We start from the raw sequence: 19,102 nt of genomic DNA, 5'->3' as shown, positions 1-19,102 counted from the left end.
TTTGTGGGGTGGCTCACCTTCTGCAGGGGGAGGGGTGCTGATGGCCTGTGGGTCCTGTAGTGGGGCCTCCTGCATACTAGCTGCAGTGGAGGTGTGGTCAATGGACTGACTAGTGGTAGGAGCTCGCTGCTGTGCTGTTGCCTCCCTCATGATGTTGGCCATGTCTACCAGCACCCCTGCTATGGAGATCAGGGTGGTGTTAATGGCCTTCAAGTCCTCCTTGATCCCCTGATACTGTCCCTCCTGCAGCCGCCTGTTTTCCTGCACGTTGTCAAGGATCTGGCCCATCGTGTCCTGGGAATGTTGGTAGGCTCCCAGGATATCGGAGAGTGCCTCCTGGAGAGTATGTTCCCTGGTCATGTTCTCCCCCTGGTACACCGCGGTCCTCCCAGTGTCCCTGTTGCCCTGTGCCTCTGTCCCCTGAACGGTGTGCCCACTGCCACTGACCCCAGTTCCCTGATTGTCTTGGGTATGTGGTGTGGCCTGGGGTCCCTGTACAGGTGGGCACACTGCTGATTGATGTGTCCTGGGGACAGAGGTGTGGGTATGCTGGGTGGGTGCTGTGGTGTTGGATACTAATGGGGGAGGCTATGTGTTGGACTGTGAGTGGGCTTGGGTGACTGGCTGTCCAGTGGTCCCTGATGGGCAGGTTGTTGGTCCAGATCCTGAAGTCCAGAGCTACTGTCATCACTGGGGGCATCTTCTGTTGGGGCACTGGTTTGTCGAGGCACATCCTCTCAGCTGGGATTGGCTGGGGCACCTGTGGGGATGTAAGTGATGTATTATGCTTCATGTCTGTGACATATTGTACATCCGTGGCTTCTCCTCTATTGTTGCTGTTGCCCTGCTACCTTTTGTTTTTGTATGGTAATATATTGTGTGATTCTTAGTTCCCCTATGCCCTGCATGCTTTGGTGATGGATGTCCATGCAGGGCTGGGAGGCCTGTCCATGCATTGGTATGACATGCAGGGCTTGGCATTGTGGGTAGTCATATGTGTAGGTGCAGTGTGTGGGATAGAATGGAGTAGAGTGATGGGAGTGAGGGTGAGGGTATGAGATGGCTTGCAGGTATGGGGGGTAATGAGTAGTAAAAGTTGAGTTACCAGTGTCCAGTCCTCCGGCTACTCTAGCAAGTCCCTCAGGATGCAGTAATGCCAAGACTTGCTCCTTTCATGCTGTGAGCTGTGCGGGCAGAGGTAGGGGTCCACAGCCAGTCCTCTATATGGTGAGCTGGTGCCTTGCTGCTATGGAACGTACCTTCTCCCGTAGGTTGTTCCACCTCTTACTGATGTCGTCCCTTGTTCTTGGGTGCTGTCTCACAGCGTTCACCCTGTCCACGATTCTCCCCCATAGCTCCATCCTCCTTGCAATGGATATCTGCTGTACCTGTGCTCCAAACAGCTGTGGCTCTCCCCTTACAATTTCCTCCACTATGACCCTTAACTCCTCATCAGTGAAACAGGGGTGTCTTTGTGGGGACATGGGTGGTGTGTTGGTGAGAGTGTGTTGAGTAATGTGGTGGCGTGTGTGATGTGAGGTGCATGAGGCATGTACAGGTGTTTGTGGTGTGTGTGTCTAGTTGTCTCTGTGATGTTCATATCAATCTTCTGGCAGTAATTGTTGTTTGTAAGGGGTTGTGGGTACTGTGGGTGTGTGTTTTATAGTGCTGTGGGTGGGTGGGTTTGGTGTGTGTATGAGTGTCAAGTGTTTTTTTTTTTAGTATTGGCCAATGTAGTGTTGTTTTGTATGTAGTTGTCCATTTTGAGCACAGCAGTATGTACCGCCAATGGTTTACCGCCGTTGAATGTCCGCCGTGGTGATTTGTGGGCCATAATGTGGTGGACGTTGTTTTGTTGGCATAACGGTATGGGTGTTGGGACTGCCACTTTATCACTGACCTTTGGGCTGGCGGTTTTGTGTATGTGGTTGTATTCTGTCAGATTGGTGTGTGTGTCATAGCATGGCGAACGGATATTAGTCAGCCAGCGGTTTGCTGGTGGCCATCACCACAGTGGTAGGCGGGGTTTACTTTGTTGTTGATTCAGTGCATAGAATGAGAGCATCAATCTATTTGAATGAGAGCAACAGTGCATTTATAGAAAACAGTTTCTCGCAAATCTATGGTATATGTGATTGCTTGTTTTCCTGACCATTATCTTTTGAAAGGAAAAGTGCATGATATTCTAAATGCACCATTTTGTTTTAATTATTTCATTTTCATCATTTAAAAAGATATAGCAAATGCATTTTCTGAGTAGATTTTACAACATTTGACAGAACCCACAATGCAAAAGTGATTACTCAGTTTTCCAAAGAGATAATTTAAAATGAAGCGAATGAATCAGAATATTCTGTGTACTAGAAATTCCATTTTTAACCTTGACATGGTAAAACAGGATATTGTTTCTCGCTGCTCACTGACAATATTACGGTTGCCATTAAACATTGCAGAAGTCCCACCCAGATGTTTATGTAAATACCAACTTTGCTTGTCAGGACACCATGAAAAACATCACCAAAGATAGCAGTAAAAACTTTCCTGTCATAAAAGTAGTTTAAAGTAGTCCCTGGTGCAGTGCAATGGAAGGCAAAGGACGCATTAAACAGCCAATAGCTTGAGAAGAGAGTGAAATACTGCTCTGGGTTGGAGTGAAAGCACAATCTCTGCTTATGGCAAAGTAATGATAACAATAGGTCTTGCAGACAGTTATGTCATCAAGTGCCATCAAGCCAGAGAAATAAAGGTAAATTAGTATTATATGCCCTATATAGACTAAAATTGTTTTAAGAATTAGTCAACTATTTATTGGAATTCTAGAGGCCTAATTCACAAAGGTGACTTTAAAAGCCTATTTTGAATTAAAAGTATAATATAACAATACATTTTATTAAAATTTATAATTCTGTAAATAATGCTCAATAATTATTAATGCACATTAAAAAAAATGCTTCTTATTTGGTTGGGTGGAAATTTATGTTTTAACTTAAATTTCAGAAACGATATTTTCAATTCAATATCTTTCCATGAATTCAAGTTTTAATTCAAAATTAATATAGCAGTGATGTAGCAGTTGTTTCACATTTAAAGTAAATATATAAAATGAAATTGAATACTTCACATAAAAATATTTTTAATAATTATTTTAGAGTTAAATACATTTTTAATTTTCCATTACAAGACTCTGCAGTCGGGATGGAGATCTCAGCATGGTAAAGTATATGAGAAATAAAGCTTATTTAACTCCAACATAAATTGTAAAAAATATTTCATGTTAAATATTTACATATGAGAGATATATTTTCTGTGAGCATCAATAATAATAGATTGTCTTCAGTAATATACTAAATTTTGCTGTATTTCTTGAAAAGCATTTTCAAGGTTTTGCATTATCTGTCATCTGATTGTTGCGGCTCTAATCTGTACTTCTTCTAGTTCTTCACCAAATGAGAATCCATGTACTTAGCCTTAAGTATATCTCCATATGAATTTGGCAATAAGGACTGTTACTTGTGTGTGTTTTTATTATAGGACCAACTTTGTCCTTGAAATAATTCTCCATCTCCAAATAAGCAAAGGTATTATAGGTCAAGTCCAACTCCAAGCTGTTACAAATTAGATGGTTTAGACATTATAGGAATGCTTTTGCACAGATCACGTTTTCCATCAATGTATCTCAGCCACAACACTTCATACTGATGGAAATATTTGGCGTTCAATGACCAAGTTATCATTTTCTCTCGCCATTATCTGTTTACATAAATGGAAGCAAATAGTACATCAATGTTTTCTTCTTTTTGCTTTTTGCTACTTAATAGGCAGATTAACTAGAGACTGGTTGTGTTCTATCAAAAAATCAACAACTACTATATTATTATTGTGTAATCTCACAGGGAAGTCTTTTTAAAGGAAATAACTCAGACAAATTAGTAATGATTGAGAAAAAGTACCTATTTAAAGGCAAGCAACATTGATAGTTATCATTAATAGTATGACTCATGGGCCAGACCTTTAAGTTGTCTTGGTGTAGCCTTCCCAACTCTTGCAAGTGTTAATGCAATTTATGAAAATATAACCTATTCCTTTAGTCTACCTTCAGATGAAACAATTGATCCATTTAAAGAGTATTGTATATCTTAATGTACTTTAAGTCACACATTACTAGCTAGTAACACAATTTTTCAATTGCTTTATAATCATGAATACTTCTATTTCTGTCTCCACTTTCTTTAAAACTTTGGTCACAGGAAAGGACATTACTTTTTCCAATGCTATACTTGTCTCAGTAGCAATGGGTTCTAATGGATTTCATATCAAATATTTTAGTTACAAAGGTTTTTCACTTATGATTTTAAAGGTATCAGATATCAATAAATCTCTGCCCGTTGGCTGCTATAGTACAGCCATCAGCATTTTGAGCCAGCCTACCACCATGGTTTTCGTGGTGCTAGCAATGTCATGAAAATCATGGTGGTAGGCCCTACCAGTGACAGGGAATTCCTTCCCTGTCATTGGTAAGAGGCTCACCCATCCCCCAAAACAACCCCAGATGCCCCCACCCCCTCTATCCACGCTCCCCTCTTCCGATCCCACACCCTCTCATAAACGCACACACCCGCAGGTACGTACCACGCATATACCCACTCGCTCACACTAGCATACACGCATTCATACACGCATACATCCACTCATGCTCACACACGTCTGTACATACATTCATACCGATATGCAGACACGCATTCACATTTCCATTTTTACATGCATTCACACACATACATACACCCACGCAAACAACACTACACACACAGATGCATTCACACACAGACTCACACATTCATGCACACAACCCCATATACACAGACACAACACCTCCCACCCCCTCCCATGTTGGAAGCTCAACTTACCTTCATCCAGGTGGTCTTCCGTCAGGGAACGGGACGGGGCGCTGCTACCGCCAGCAGCGCCTACCAGCAGAACACAGCAGGCCGTATCATATTTCATGATACGGCTGGCGGGTATCAACTGGCGAGGCAGTGCTAGTGGTAGCAGCACTGCCTTACCACTATCCGCCAGTATGGCCATGGGTGGATTTCTGCCCTTCTTGTGGTGAAAATCCGGCTGTGGTCATAATCTGGCGGATGGATGGTAGCCACGGTGACAGTCTTCTGGCAGCCGTCTCTGCAGCGGTAGGGGGTTTATAACGCCAATGTCATAATGTGGGCCTATATCTTGTATAAAGTTAAAGATACACTCTCAATCAGGGATATATTTGCTTTATGGTCTAGGTACCAATTGTTGCCGTGGCATTCATTTAATTCATTTCTACAATTCACATACCTTTTTCCTATGTTAAATTAAACTTGAACAATATAACTTATGTACCAAGTACACATTTTCCTACTCTCAGAATTTAAAACATCTCTTAACTCTTTGTTTCTAAATATGATTGCTTCATTGTTTAATACATTTTCTAGTTTCTGGAACATATGTGTAGCACTTCACTTTAAGTTTTTCATATTCAGTACTGGCAATACATTGCTTAATCCAGTCATTTGTCTGATTTCATTTTTGTCTTATATCTCAGATTACCTCAACTGCATATTGTGCACTATTATCAAATGTGGTAGTTATACAATATAATTGTTGATGTTTATTTCTACAGTTTGAAAATGAAATTATTTTGAAACTCGACCATGAAGTTGAAGGAGGGCGTGGTGATGAACAGTACATGCAGCTGTTTGAGTCAATGTAAGAATTGAAACTTAATTGTACATATCCTTATGTATGTCAGAGCTGACGTATCCCACTCGGAAGCTAAAACCTGTGAAGAGTTATATGCATTTGGACAGTGGTTCTCTAGCTACTTTGGATATTACTCATAAGTTCTCTTAACACTCCTGGATGGAGTTTGCCCCAAAATTCCACTTTTTTAAATTTCTGATGCAAAAATGCAGATGTTATGTACAATAGCAGGCATTAATTTTGCTTTGATAATGTGTTTCATCTTTCTTTTCTACAAAAAATATACCTGTAAAAAGCAAACTCCGATGAGATAGGCTGATTGTCTACAAATACTAGTAAACATTTCACCCAGCTCAGCCAACCATCTCTAGAATTGTTTCACCTACTTAGTAGCAGTGAAAAGGTGGACAACTGAAACTGTTCTAACACTAACTATAGCAAAATAAGGAACCCTGTAGGTAGAAGCAAAATTATCTTCTTGGTTTGAAACAAATGTTCACATACAGGGCACCCCAGTGTCTACACGTAACCCCGGCATCAATATAGATGCTCATTTAACACTTGCATTGCAGATCTCTAGAATGGTCTAACTTGGTTTTTGGACCTCCATGAATTTCCCAAGTAGAATTGTCCTATTTTTTTAAGGCTGGATTGTGCTAATGTTTTTAGGTGTATCTGACATTTTACTGCAAAGAGTAAAACCTCTGAATGATGCAACAGTAACAACCCTGTTTCTTGAAATGTGGGGCCAAATTTACAGCTCATATAAGAACTTTGCATTTTTTTTCAGTGGTATAGAAAACCAATTACATTTTCGGCACCCGGTGCAATGAGTGCTTACCAAGAAGAGACAGGAGCCCAATAAAATCATAAGCCTGATTTTCTACAAAAGTATCCTGTGGGGGTCACACTTCAACCCTAGCTAACACTCTGAACTATTATAGTTAGTGTTGAGCCAAGTGCAACAGTATAGCATAAGCTAAAAGAAACACAAAATAATTTAAACAATCTGACTCGCAATACTCAACAGAATTCTGTTCTTTCAAGATTATCAAATTAAGGAAGACATTTTCTTCAACTTGGCACAGCTGTGACTCAGTCACCTACACTTGCAGCTGAATACCTCACATCTCATCCTTTCCAAACAGACATTGAAACATATGTTGCAGTTATACTAACCATACCATAAACAACTCAGTTTAAAATACAAACATCAAGAATGTTATAAGGCTTTCTCATGTGATAAGGTTACATCAATCAATCATCAATTTGGCTCATACTCTAATACAATCTGTTTTACATTCTATTTGCTGAAACGTTATCAAGGCTAACACATAACAAAACATGATAGTACTGGATATCAGTCAGTGTGGTTGAAAAGAATGGCATTTCAAATAGCCAAATAAGATGTGCTGAGCATGAAAATGAAGTCTACATTGGGTGTGAGATACACTTCTTGATCCCATTCCCTCCTCATGCCAGCTTCTTATTGAGCAAAGCTAATAAATGCAAAGGTCACATGCATGCTGAATCACCTAAGATTCTACTCACGGCTATTGTGCCTCTTTCAGTAAAGTAAAACTAAATAGTGAGACTCATGCATGCACAGTACAGTTATCCATAAACACACAATGTTGAGTGCTTTCTGCAGATTTTTTGGCTTAATGGAGTCATGTGTGCAGTCATGTACATCTGCATGCATGAACATGCATAAATAGTGTGCAAGATCAATTGTTTTCCAGTAACAGCTGGGCTGAGTAGACTGCATTTGCCTGCGGGTTTAGGCTCTAGTGTCCTGTAACGACTGTGCTTCATTTCCAGTTATCTTCAATCATTGTTCCATGTCCACGTTGCTTTTACTTTTCAGTATGGTTTTTTTCAATTGTAACTTTTCCAAGGGCCTGGTTTGCTTCTTTTCTATATAATTTTGTTTCTGGTATGCTGTTTGCTGTGCTATTAGGTTTGCATTGTGTAATGTTTTCTTTTATCGCACTCAACCTCTCAGAGTTGCTCCACCAATAACCTCCCAAGCCTGCATGTTCATCTTTATCTGCAGCAGTACTTGGCGTGTGTCTCTGAACATAATTTAATTACTTATGGCAGTATTACGAGTTAGTCCCACATGTTAGTCTGGTTTCATCTGCCTCTCACAAAGCTCTGGGGATTGAGTCTTAAATAGAAAATATTGGTAAAATACCCTTCGTATTTGTGCCATTACGGTGCTGCAGAATGCCCACCTACAGAATCCTGTTTTGTACCTGTGTTACAATTCTTGAGTTGTCTGGAGTGGGTTCTGAGTGCTCATTTGTGCAAGTACAAGTCACTTACAGTTCAGACTGAAGTTCACTCTCTTCTCGCAGCAAGACTCACTTTAATGGTATTGCCGAATTGGATAACCAATGGCACAGGAGCGATCTCTTCAAAGAGGATGATTACTAATACAATAAACAAATACTGCCCAATACCCATTAGGACAATGACTCAGGTACTGTTTATGTGTATGTGTAATGGAATGTGCTGCTTTTGTTTATGCATTAGGATTCTCTTGCATATTTTCAGCTTTAAAGGCTACCTGATATGTTTTGAAAAATCCCTAAAATCAATTTGCAGCTTCACCATTTATATATAGAAAAACAGAATTATTTATATTTTAGTATATATAATACGCTTGTATTTTGAGATTCAGTTGTCATTGGAATGGCTAATATAAGTGCAACGTATGTTTCAAGGTCTGTTCTGTAGGAAGAGCTGTGAGGTGTTTAACCACTAGGGTAGATGACTGGGTCATAGTTCTGTCTAGTCGAATTAAATATCTATCCAAATTCATATATTAATTATACTGTATGAGATGTGTGACCTTATTCAAGTCACTTGCACACTTGTATTTTCAAAAGCTTCTCAAAAACTATTTTGTCTCAGTTTGAATTATTCTTCCCAAAGCCAACAGAAAGGCCTAAAATAAAAAAGATTTTAATTAAGGCTACTCACATGAAGTTATAAAGCTAAGCACCACGAGGCGGTATTCTACCATATTGCATTCACTGTTTGTCAGGTGAAGAGTAAATTCTGACACTTAGTGAAAACATTCTTATATGTGATGTTAAAGACAAAGAACATTTTGGTCCATCTCCACCCCTCACTCTTCAATGAGGTCGAAAACAGAAACCCTCCATGAGAACGTGCAGACATAAATACCATTAAAAATGTGCAAACATCAGTGAAGAGTGACTGTCTAAAAAATAAACCCGTATTGAAATTGATGTCAATGAAATCTCACCTTAGCAATTCTGGAAAAAGGCACGTTGAAACTAAAAACATGACCTAGTAGTAACATGTCAATAGACATAAAGCATTGTTAAAATAGATAATAGTCTTTCAAAATCAGTATCTTGCCTCATTTAGTATACTTCAAGACCTAAAGAAAAGTAGAGGTGCCAGAAATAGTTTCCCAATCCCCGAATCAGGCAATAAACAGACTTTGCATATCTAAATATTGATTCCAAGAAGCCGGCGCCATTAAAACCCTTATGAAATCACATGAGATTATTTTCATGGGGTGATAAGTGAAAGAACTAAAACTTTATATAGGAGGTTCTCTTGTCCAGACAATGCGTTATTTAATCTCAAAAGAGTAATTGTGCATCATAAGGGCACTTCATTTATATTATGATATGTTTTGATAAATACAATGAGCCTCATTATGTAATAAGCAGAATCTCTTATGCCACCATATGTGTGATAGTTGCTTATGAGGAGCCAGGACACTATTAGACAAAGTGAGCAGCAAAGGGTAGCGAATCTTGTTGGAAGGAATTCCTCACCAGATGGAGAGCCTCTATATCACTTCTAGTGTGGTGGAAGGTGGTCAGAGCCTATTTGCATGTGGGCTTTATCATGCAGATCATGTCCTCCTGTGTCCCTCAGTCAATGACATTTCATTTTAGCATATATTGCTAGTTTTAAAATCATCCCTAGGCAAGACTAGCTTCTTGTTTTTTTTTTTTTAATCATAGTTGTACATGATAGGAGTATTGAAAACCATTCCAAGGCTCACTTGTGTATGTGAGGGCTCCAAGGGACCCATTGTTCTCTTGGGGTGGGAAAGTCTGCTAGGTACTATCACCGTACCAACTCTGCACAGGGAAACAAATCTATCTGACATTTCAGCAGATCAAAAGGGTGAAATTGTAATTTAAATAGAAAACTGCTTACATATCACATTCTTTGCTTTATATGGCTAGAGAAGGTATAATCGCTCTCTTCCTTGGTACCTCGGTAATTGTATTTCTTATGTAATGAGGGCATTCAACCATTAAATTCATGTTAATTGTAAACTTACCACATTAGACAGATCATTTGATGAGGATTTATCTCTTTGCATGAACGTGCTTCCAACATCCCATGGTTTATGTTTGTGTCTACAATTTATGGCATAAAGTATGTATGGTTAAGTCAGGACACATATGCATGGTTTAGGCAGTGGTCTAGATGTGGGATAGGCAGGCAAACAGGAAGGAGCATGAGCAGGAAGAAGGATCGCCAAAGGTAAGTGGGGTGGGTTTTTATTTTAGGGTTGGGGTAGTTTTTTGATTTAGGGCTTAGGACTGGAGGAGGTTTGGGGTAGTTTGGAGAGGGGAGGCTGTTTTTAGTGGTGTGTATGTGGAGTTGTAGGGCTCAGGGTGGGGGATCGGGTAGTTTTTGGAATGTAGGGCTCAGTATGAGAACTCAGGGGGAGGGGGTCGGTGTTGTTTTTGGAATTTAGGGGTCAGGGCAGGAGGGTCACAGTAGATTTTGGAATTATGGGTTCATAGCGGGGGTCAGGGTAGATTTAATGGCAGGGAGGCTGAGGAGGTTAGGGTAGTTTTTGTGGATTTAGACCTCAGGGTGGCGGGATGGAAGGAGTGTTGATTTAAGGCTCAGGGCTGGGTAGTTTGGGGAGGGGAGATTGTTTTTAGGGGTGTGTAGGAGGGTTGTAGGGCTCAGGGCAGGGGGGTTGAGGTAGTTTTTGGAATTTAGGGCTCAGGGTGGGTGGGGAAATTTTAAGGGTGGGGGCAGGGATCAGGTTAGTTTTGTGGATTTAGGCTTAGGGCGGGGGTGGGTAGTTTTAAGGGCAGGAGGGCTGGGGTTTGGGGTAGATTTTTAGGTTAAGGGCTCAGGGCAGGGGGGTGAGTTGGGTAGCGTCAAGGGTGGGGTGGGGGAGTCGGGGGAGTTTTAAGGCAAGGGGCAGGTGCATTGCAGGGCAGGGGTTTCTAGTGTTAGGGTGCAGGGCAGGGGGAATTTACCACACATATTTCTTTACCACTTGTGCTTTAACAATGAAATTCGTTGTAAAGGCATACATGGTGAAGGCATGCGTGATAAAGATGCAGGTGTGGTTCCGACTGCATTGTTTAAGAATGCGTTGTTTAGGCATGCATGGTTGTGTCATACAACCGCTTTGAGCTAGAATCCACCACAGAGGTACCACATTCAAACATCAGTATGATTTTACATAGAGCTGAGAATGAAAATCATCATCAGTCTTCTACACAAAATCAGTCCTGGTCTGCATTTATAACAGTAAAAACCTGGAAAGAAGCACTTAAGATTAGGTTGCCAATTGGGAAACACCTGTTCTGGTGGCAGGAACTCCTTCATGCAGCTGTAAGTCTTTTTGGGTTTATCCTCAGCCCTGCTATGAAAGTCCTAAAAAATGCACATTGGCCTGTACAACAGATCTTGGAAATTATCTGAGCTTTCTCTTTGAATGATTATAGCATCAGTAAAACTGAAAAGTACAGTTACTAGAAATTCGGTTCTAGGAATAACACACATTGTAATTTCTGGTTTAATGGTGAAGACAGCAGTGCTTTGCACAGATCAATTACCTGACAAAGTATGTAGTGCGAACATATTATCTCCACAATTACTAAAACCTTGAATTTACCACAACGTTTTTGATGTAGTATCTGTCACTCTTAAACCTTAAAGTGAAGACCTTCACAAAAAAAATGTATTTTGTTGCCCACAAACTTATGGTAATTGATTGTAGCCCTCACCCTAACCGTTTACCCAAAACCTAATCACCTTCAATAGGAAGCCTCTATTAAATCCATAAGACCTAAAACTGCCCCTTGGTCGAATCCCTACATATACCCATTCATTAGCCTTATCTCTATTTTTATTACTTTCATGCTTCCTGTCCCTATCTCAAACTCTGCCCTTTTCTTTAGCCCTTGCACAAATCCTCAGAGTAACCCTTAACCCAAAACATTACACTAATGTCAAAACTTCATCAATACCATGTTTCCTATTTCTGTCCTAACCCACACTTTACCTTTTTTACATTCATTACCCTTTGATGTAGCCAGTTTTAAACACATTCATTATACTGACATAAGTCAAAAGGCAACCAGAGCAAATATGTCATCGCAAAACACACCAGAGTTTAAATAGTTCCAAACAAAAGTCCTCAATGTGCCTCAACTAGAGAAAAGGATGGCAGCCCTAACCCCCTTTAAGTTTCTGGAGCACAGTCCAAATTGATTACATTCACTGTGAGCACTATGGAGGAAAACCTATAGATTATTTTTGTTGAAGTGTAGATAGGTTGTTCATTATTACTTTTTCCAAAATTGCATAAGCCTGTTTCTAACCAACACATTTTTTATACAAGCCAATACGCCTCAACTTATTCAGGGTTAGAATAATGTATAAAGGTTCAATTAGTTGCCTCATGCCATATTACGTATCAACTACCATCACCAAAGCCCCATGATGACATAACGAAGACACTGTTGTCAATAATTTTATAACTCATCATTCCAAGCAGCCAAAATACCACAAACATTAGTTTGCCTCGTGATTACACTCACATACGTTCTCCATAATATATGTATTTGTGCTCTCTAACAATTGAAAAGAGTGAGAGCGGTCCCCTTATTACACTAAGAAGGAAACAGTGTGCCCAAGGTTAATCAAAAGTTTCCATAAGAAGAAAAAAACTGTGAGAAAGCCCAACTATAATGAATAGAACAATTGGTACCAGCACCATATTCTATTAAGCGAAGAAAACATACCTGAATAGGTTGCAATTTCAAGAAATGAGGAAATAACTCTCCCTTGCCATGCAACGTAGTCACAACAAAATTACATCGAAGAGGAAGATCAGCCCTTCGGTTCACAGCTACATGCAGTGGGTTCTAAACATCTTATATCACATGAATTGATTTGTTTGAAAAGCATCAATCAACAAAAAAGCTCTCCTTTGAGCACATGGTAACCACACTCCTAATTCTATGGGCCATGATCCCATTTTCACCATTAGAACTTTAAAATAACTCACTATTTTGTTCGGTTCATCATTAATCATGTTATCAAAACACAGTCATAGTGTGGGCCCATCAATCCATAGTCACTTGGAAACAAAAGTAACACATCCTCCGTCAAGAAAGAACAGGTCGTGCATACATATAGCATTTCCACAGGAGAGCTCCAAGCGCTCGCCCGCCATACTACTGTACTGCATGCACTGGCATTCATAAACGGTGCTTTTTTTCGCACCATGAACGCAAAAATAGTCACATTGTTTAAATATTTCAAAACGTTTGAGACATGAAAATGCTAGGAGGAAAATGTATAAACTCAAATCTTTTCTGTGATCATAAATGTCATGAGTACCAACAACCTAATATGGGAATGGAAAGTTGGCCACCATCTTGAAAGGGTCTCCATTTCAAATATTATGCACTGTAACAACCTCCTATACACTAATCAGATCACAAACAAGGAGGGGTCATTCAGTCAAATCTTTGCACACACAGTATTAGTGTCCTAAATTAACTAACTGAAGAAGGGTGTTTCTATACAGCAGGGAGAGATCCTGTCATATTTAAATGGCATTCAACTAGGGTGAAAACAAATGTTTCATGCAAAACGTTCACGTTTGACACAAGTTTGACATATGCTAAAATTACATTTACGTGTCATACATCTCTGCGTGTCCACTCAGTAATCTTAGCTGAGAGTTCAATAAGTAATAAAATCCTGCCAACAAATGAAGGTTGCTGTAGCGTCCTCCCCAGCCTGGTATCCACTATTGAATAAGCCACACATGAAGCTATGTATTGCACATCTTTTTCTTCAGCGTATAACTGTGAACTCAGCGTTCTAAACTTGGTTTCACTTCATCACGTTCCAACACCTGCGTCATCATGCTTTGGAGTCCTTCAGGATCCAAAAAGGTTCCATTATATATACTCACAGAACAAAACAGTGGCAATCTCAGCAACGTTCCTCTTATGCACCTTTTCATGCCAGTTCTCTCTTGAGAACTTTAATATGCCTCTATGGATATCCCCTTTAAATTTGGTAGCTAGCAGACTAAAATATTCCTTATTTTGCAGTGCATATAACATAGCCTGTCACTGATATGTGCCTGTGAGGAATCTAAGGACATTTTGTAAGGACCGCATCCTTCGACCTGCCTCCACGGGATCCATTACAGTGACTCAGTCGTAACTATCATGCCAGAGACAGAGGTTTTGTTAGAACCTATTTTTGAACTACACAGAACCTGTTAGGAACATTAAGCCACCCCAGACTGCATGGTCCTTGAAAATTAAAGGCGTTGTGAATAGAAAACGGATTGTGCTAACATGTTCATGTGCTCTTCATGAACTCGAATGTATCCAAAACAGAGTGTTGCAGGTAAGTGCTTGTGGAGTGGAGAATTTGTAATGATCAGTCTCCTACCAACTCCATTGCTCTAACTATGCTCTGGAAAATGCCACATATTTACAAATTTTCATTTAAAAAAGATTGTTGCATTGAATCATCTACTAGTTAGTGTGGCTGAAATCAGCGTTTCCTACTGCATTGTGCATTCATATATAAAGTGCCTTTACATTCAAATCCTTTTAAATGAAATCATAAAACAAATTTGATATTTTTTCTAAAAACATCTGGCTCTATCTTGACTGCAATGCATGTCTTCAAGTGTGAAATTTACATAAAGGAGACAAGGGGTTGAAGTGTGGTTTTACTATAAAAAATGCACATTTACTTGTGGCCGTGCTCTGGTCAGTTTATTCCAACACATTTAGTGATCAAGTGCAAATGGGAAACTCAATAGTCAATCCATTTGTCCCAAATACAATATTCGCTAAAGTTCAGTGGGGGTATGCTACTTCATAACACTGTTTCTACAAAGCATTCTTTCCCAAAGCAACAATTTAAGTCCACATCAAGGAAGCAAAGCCCCCGGCCTCATATTCGTAACCTTTTTAACCGCAAGGACTAAAACCTTTCATATGACAGGAAGGGTTCTTTGATGACAAACAGTGAACCTCTGAAGACACTGAACTTTTTACTACCAATGCATTTTAATATCTGGAATTGAATTCCTTTCAATATCTCCTTTTTTTCACTCATAGCCAGGGGCAGCTCCTTTGCAGTGGCAAAGGAGTGTCGTCCCCCTAGCTAAGAGCAAGCAACTGAAAAATAAAACAATGTTTTGGGATTGTTTTATTTTTCAGCTGGTGGCTCAGCCAGCAGATGAAGGGAGGAGTGATACTTGTCCATGGGAGGGGCAAGGAGGGAGAGTAGAGTCAGTTCACTAAGTGCGCATGTCAGTTTGTCTCGCCTTCTGAGGCTGGCCAAACTGACATGCACACTTAGGTTTCTCCAACCCGGCTGCATTGCACATCAGGGTTGGAGAAACTACACAGACTCCCAAGCACTGTCTGAGTGGCAAAACAAGCCTGGAGCTGCTCTTATGCTAAGTACAGCATGAGAGCAGCACCAGGATTGCGTGGGAGGGGGCCTGTGCTGGTGTCCCAGGTACTGCTGGGATACCACCAGAAGAGAAGCAAGGCGGCCGGTGGTGGCAGGAAAAGGTAAGGTTTTAAAAAATATATTTTTGTTTATGTCCCCGTCCCCCTCCCCATCCCCCTGCCCCTCCCCTTGAGATTTGTGGCAGCGGCCACTGTTCATATCACAAGTCAGAGACATGCTGCTTGCAAAAGCACATTTAGTAGAATACTTCAGTTGTAAATATTTTTCTTCAAGTTTTTAGAAGTAAATGGCCGAATCATGTTTTTTTTCTAGAACTGTGAGCAAAACGTATTTCCCCCTTATTCTGAACATGAGGTTTAAGGGGTCTTGGATTTGTAAATATATTTTTTTATTTGTTGTTTGTAGGCTTCACCTGAAACATAAAATGCGGAGAGGTGCTTGGGGATCGTCTTCTTTCTATTTAATAAGAACATTGAAGCTCAACCCTTCTTCCCACCTTTGCACTGTTGCAATAAAAATTAATATTTAGAAGTAACAGTAGGCTTCCTACGTTTAAAACGTGACAGCCTCACTCCTACTCATACTTAAAGGAAAATATACAAATGCACTGAACAAAATAACTATTACATGTTTAGTAACACATGGTATCAGAATAAAACAATATGCTACAGGAAAAACCATAAGTTCTGTTGTTGTAGCTAGCTGCAACAATATTACAAAGGGCTGGGTGAGAAAACAATAGGTGGCTGATAATAAGTTCATTCATAATTACCCGCCCAGGGTCACTCTTTTTTACAATGTGAGTACTCAACTAGAATGCATTTGAACTTTGCAGCTCAACAGCACACTAAGGAGCCAGGACTGGTTAGCATGAAGGCGTATCAACCCAAGGCAGTAAAATCCCTTCATATAACATTTTGCATTGCAAACTCTCAATCCCTGAAATGCATTTATTATAGTAATTAAATATTTATGTATGGTGTTTTATTTATTTATTGAAGATAGGTTTCCTTGCAGCCACTTTAGAATACTGGATTATTTAGTACTTTGTGTGGATGATCAGTGGTTCGTATATATAATATATTTACACTAATATATTTATTATTGCAGTTTAGTCATGATGCATCTTTTCTAAGGGTGGGTATAGCTGCTGGAGTTCTCTCTAGCATAATTACAGCTAAATTACTCATAATTATTTGTAATTACGTCAGAAGGTTGAGGTTCCCTTATTTATTTTTTTGCCCGGTTTTGCTGGCTGTAGGACACTATGCACCATACACCAAATGTATGTCAGAACAACGCATGCTGTAACCATGCATGCCTGAACGAAGCAGTCGGAACAACGACCAAGCTGTTACCACTAATGCCTTTACCACGAATGCCTGAACAATGATTTTTCATTGAAAGGGCATTCTTGATAAAGTAATGCGTGGAATGGCATGAATGGTTCCAGCATGCGACCCCCCCTGGCCACCCACCCCGCCCCTAAAACTACAGCGACCCCCCACTTCTAAAACCTAAAACTTACCCGACCCCCCACCCCACCCCTAAAAACTAAACTACTCCGACCCAAAAACTACTGCGACCATCCACCCCGCTCCTAAAACCTAAACTACCCCAACCCCCATCCCACACATAAAACCCTGACCCTCCACCCCGCCCCTAAAACCTAAACTACTCCTACCCCTACCCCCAACCCTGCCCCTAAAACCTAAAATTACCCCAACCCCCCACCCTGCCCCTAAAACCTAAAATTACCCTGACCCCCGACCCTCGCCCCTAAAACCTAAACTACCCCAGCCCACACCCTCGTCCCTAAAATTACCGCGACCTCACACCCCGCCCCTAAAACCACCCCCACCCCGCCCGTAAAATTACCATGACCCCACCCCTAAAACCACCCCAGCCTCCTACCCTCGCCCCTAAAACCTAAAATTACCCCAACCCCCACCCCTGCCTCTAAAATTACTGTGACCCCCTCCACCCTGCCCCTAAAACCTAAACTACCCCAACCTCCACCCCTAAAACTACCGCAACCCCCACCCCACCCCTAAAACTACCCAAACCCCCATCCCACCCCTAAAATTACCGCAACCACCACCCCACCCCTAAAACCTAAAACCACCCCAACCCCCACCCCTGCCCCTAAAATTACCACAACCCCCATCCCGCCCCTAAATCCTAAAACCACCCCAACCCCCTACCCTGCGCCTAAAACCTTAACTACCACAAGTCCCCACACACCCCTAAAACTACCGTTACCCCCACCCCATCCTAAAACCACCCCAACGCCCACCCCCTCCTAAAATTACAATGACCACCCACCACTAAAACATGAAACCACCTCAACCCCCACCCCACCTCTAAAACTACTGCGACCCCACCCCTAAAACCACTCCAACCCCCCACCCCGCCTCTAAAACCTAAACTACCCCAACCCCCGCCCCACCTTAAAACTACAGCAACACCCACCCCAAAAAACTAAAATTACCCAACCACCCCACCCATGCCCCCTGCCCCTAAAACTACCCCCAAACCCTACCACAGCCCCACTTAACTGACCGTGTCCTCTCCGATCTGGAGTCTGTTTTTCTCTGCGTTAACCATGCATGTTCTGTGTTCCAGACATGCGTGGTTAGGGCAGAGGAAAACAGGGTTATTGTTCAGGAAAGCGTTGATCAGCTTTCGTGGACAACGACCCTTGTTGTTCCGCCGTCATGGTTTAGGCTGCTTCCCCCATACCACAGCTTAGCAGTAATATAGCACCTTTGCTTTAGATTATTGTATTTGGCTTTTTTAAGTTTCCTTTCGGACCTTAGTAAATGGTGCAGTAAACACCTATTCATGAAAGTTAAATGTCATATGTGGGCTGCACGCCACCCACATATGTTTCAAAAATATATATGGCTGCCAGGAGAACTACTGTGATCTGGCTGGGCTGCAGTTTGAAGGTAAATGCACTGAACCTTTAAACCTCTTTACATTCAAAAGAAACAAGAGCATCAGAGGGTACGTTGTGAGGGCATACTGGAACAAAGAACTGTATAAGAACATTATAGGTTTTACCAAGTGTTTTGGAACATTACTAATGCAGTAATTGTCTCACTTGTAATTTCACCAGTAACACCAAAACTCCAGACACTGGTATGAGTCTTATATCTTTTGTAAATTGTAACAAACAAAATGTTATATGTCTTATCATATGCCCATGTAAGCTATTGCACATTGATCAGATATCGCAAATTGTTGTTGCATGCATCTACATAAAAGGTACTAAAAACAAATTGAGAGAAGCTGTTGTCTCAATAGGTCTATGGGTTCCCATGATACAGTTTGATGGATTTTGGACTAACGTGAATTTCTAAACCAGTTCTATCATTATCTTTCATGATCCAGATTTGCAATAGTGATTATGGCAGCATGTTTAATGTGTTGTTTATGTTTTATTTTTTTGTCCTCATATGACTTCGGGTATAAGCATGAACACCTTCTTGATCCGTCTACCCCTCGAGCTTATATCGGGCCATACTCAGTTAACGTTCTGACACAAGGGATCACCCAACACCCTGCATCGTATACAACTGAT

At 40.9% G+C, this 19,102-nt stretch overlaps 1 protein-coding gene across 1 annotated transcript in view; it reads left to right on the top strand.

Moving 5' to 3' along the window:
* Window positions 1-19,102, top strand: part of DOCK2 (dedicator of cytokinesis 2) — a 2,133,690-nt gene that overhangs the window by 1,741,865 nt on the left and 372,723 nt on the right. The window contains exon 34 of the mRNA XM_069199340.1: window positions 5,663-5,748. Coding sequence (XP_069055441.1) covers window positions 5,663-5,748 — 86 coding nt within the window. The remainder of the gene's footprint in view (window positions 1-5,662; window positions 5,749-19,102) is intronic.

The sequence above is a fragment of the Pleurodeles waltl genome, chromosome 7 (genome assembly GCF_031143425.1).
Source record: "Pleurodeles waltl isolate 20211129_DDA chromosome 7, aPleWal1.hap1.20221129, whole genome shotgun sequence".
NCBI classification, from domain to species: domain Eukaryota; kingdom Metazoa; phylum Chordata; class Amphibia; order Caudata; family Salamandridae; genus Pleurodeles; species Pleurodeles waltl.
Note: the sequence above shows the minus strand (reverse complement) of the source record. Positions and strands in the feature narration are given on the sequence as shown.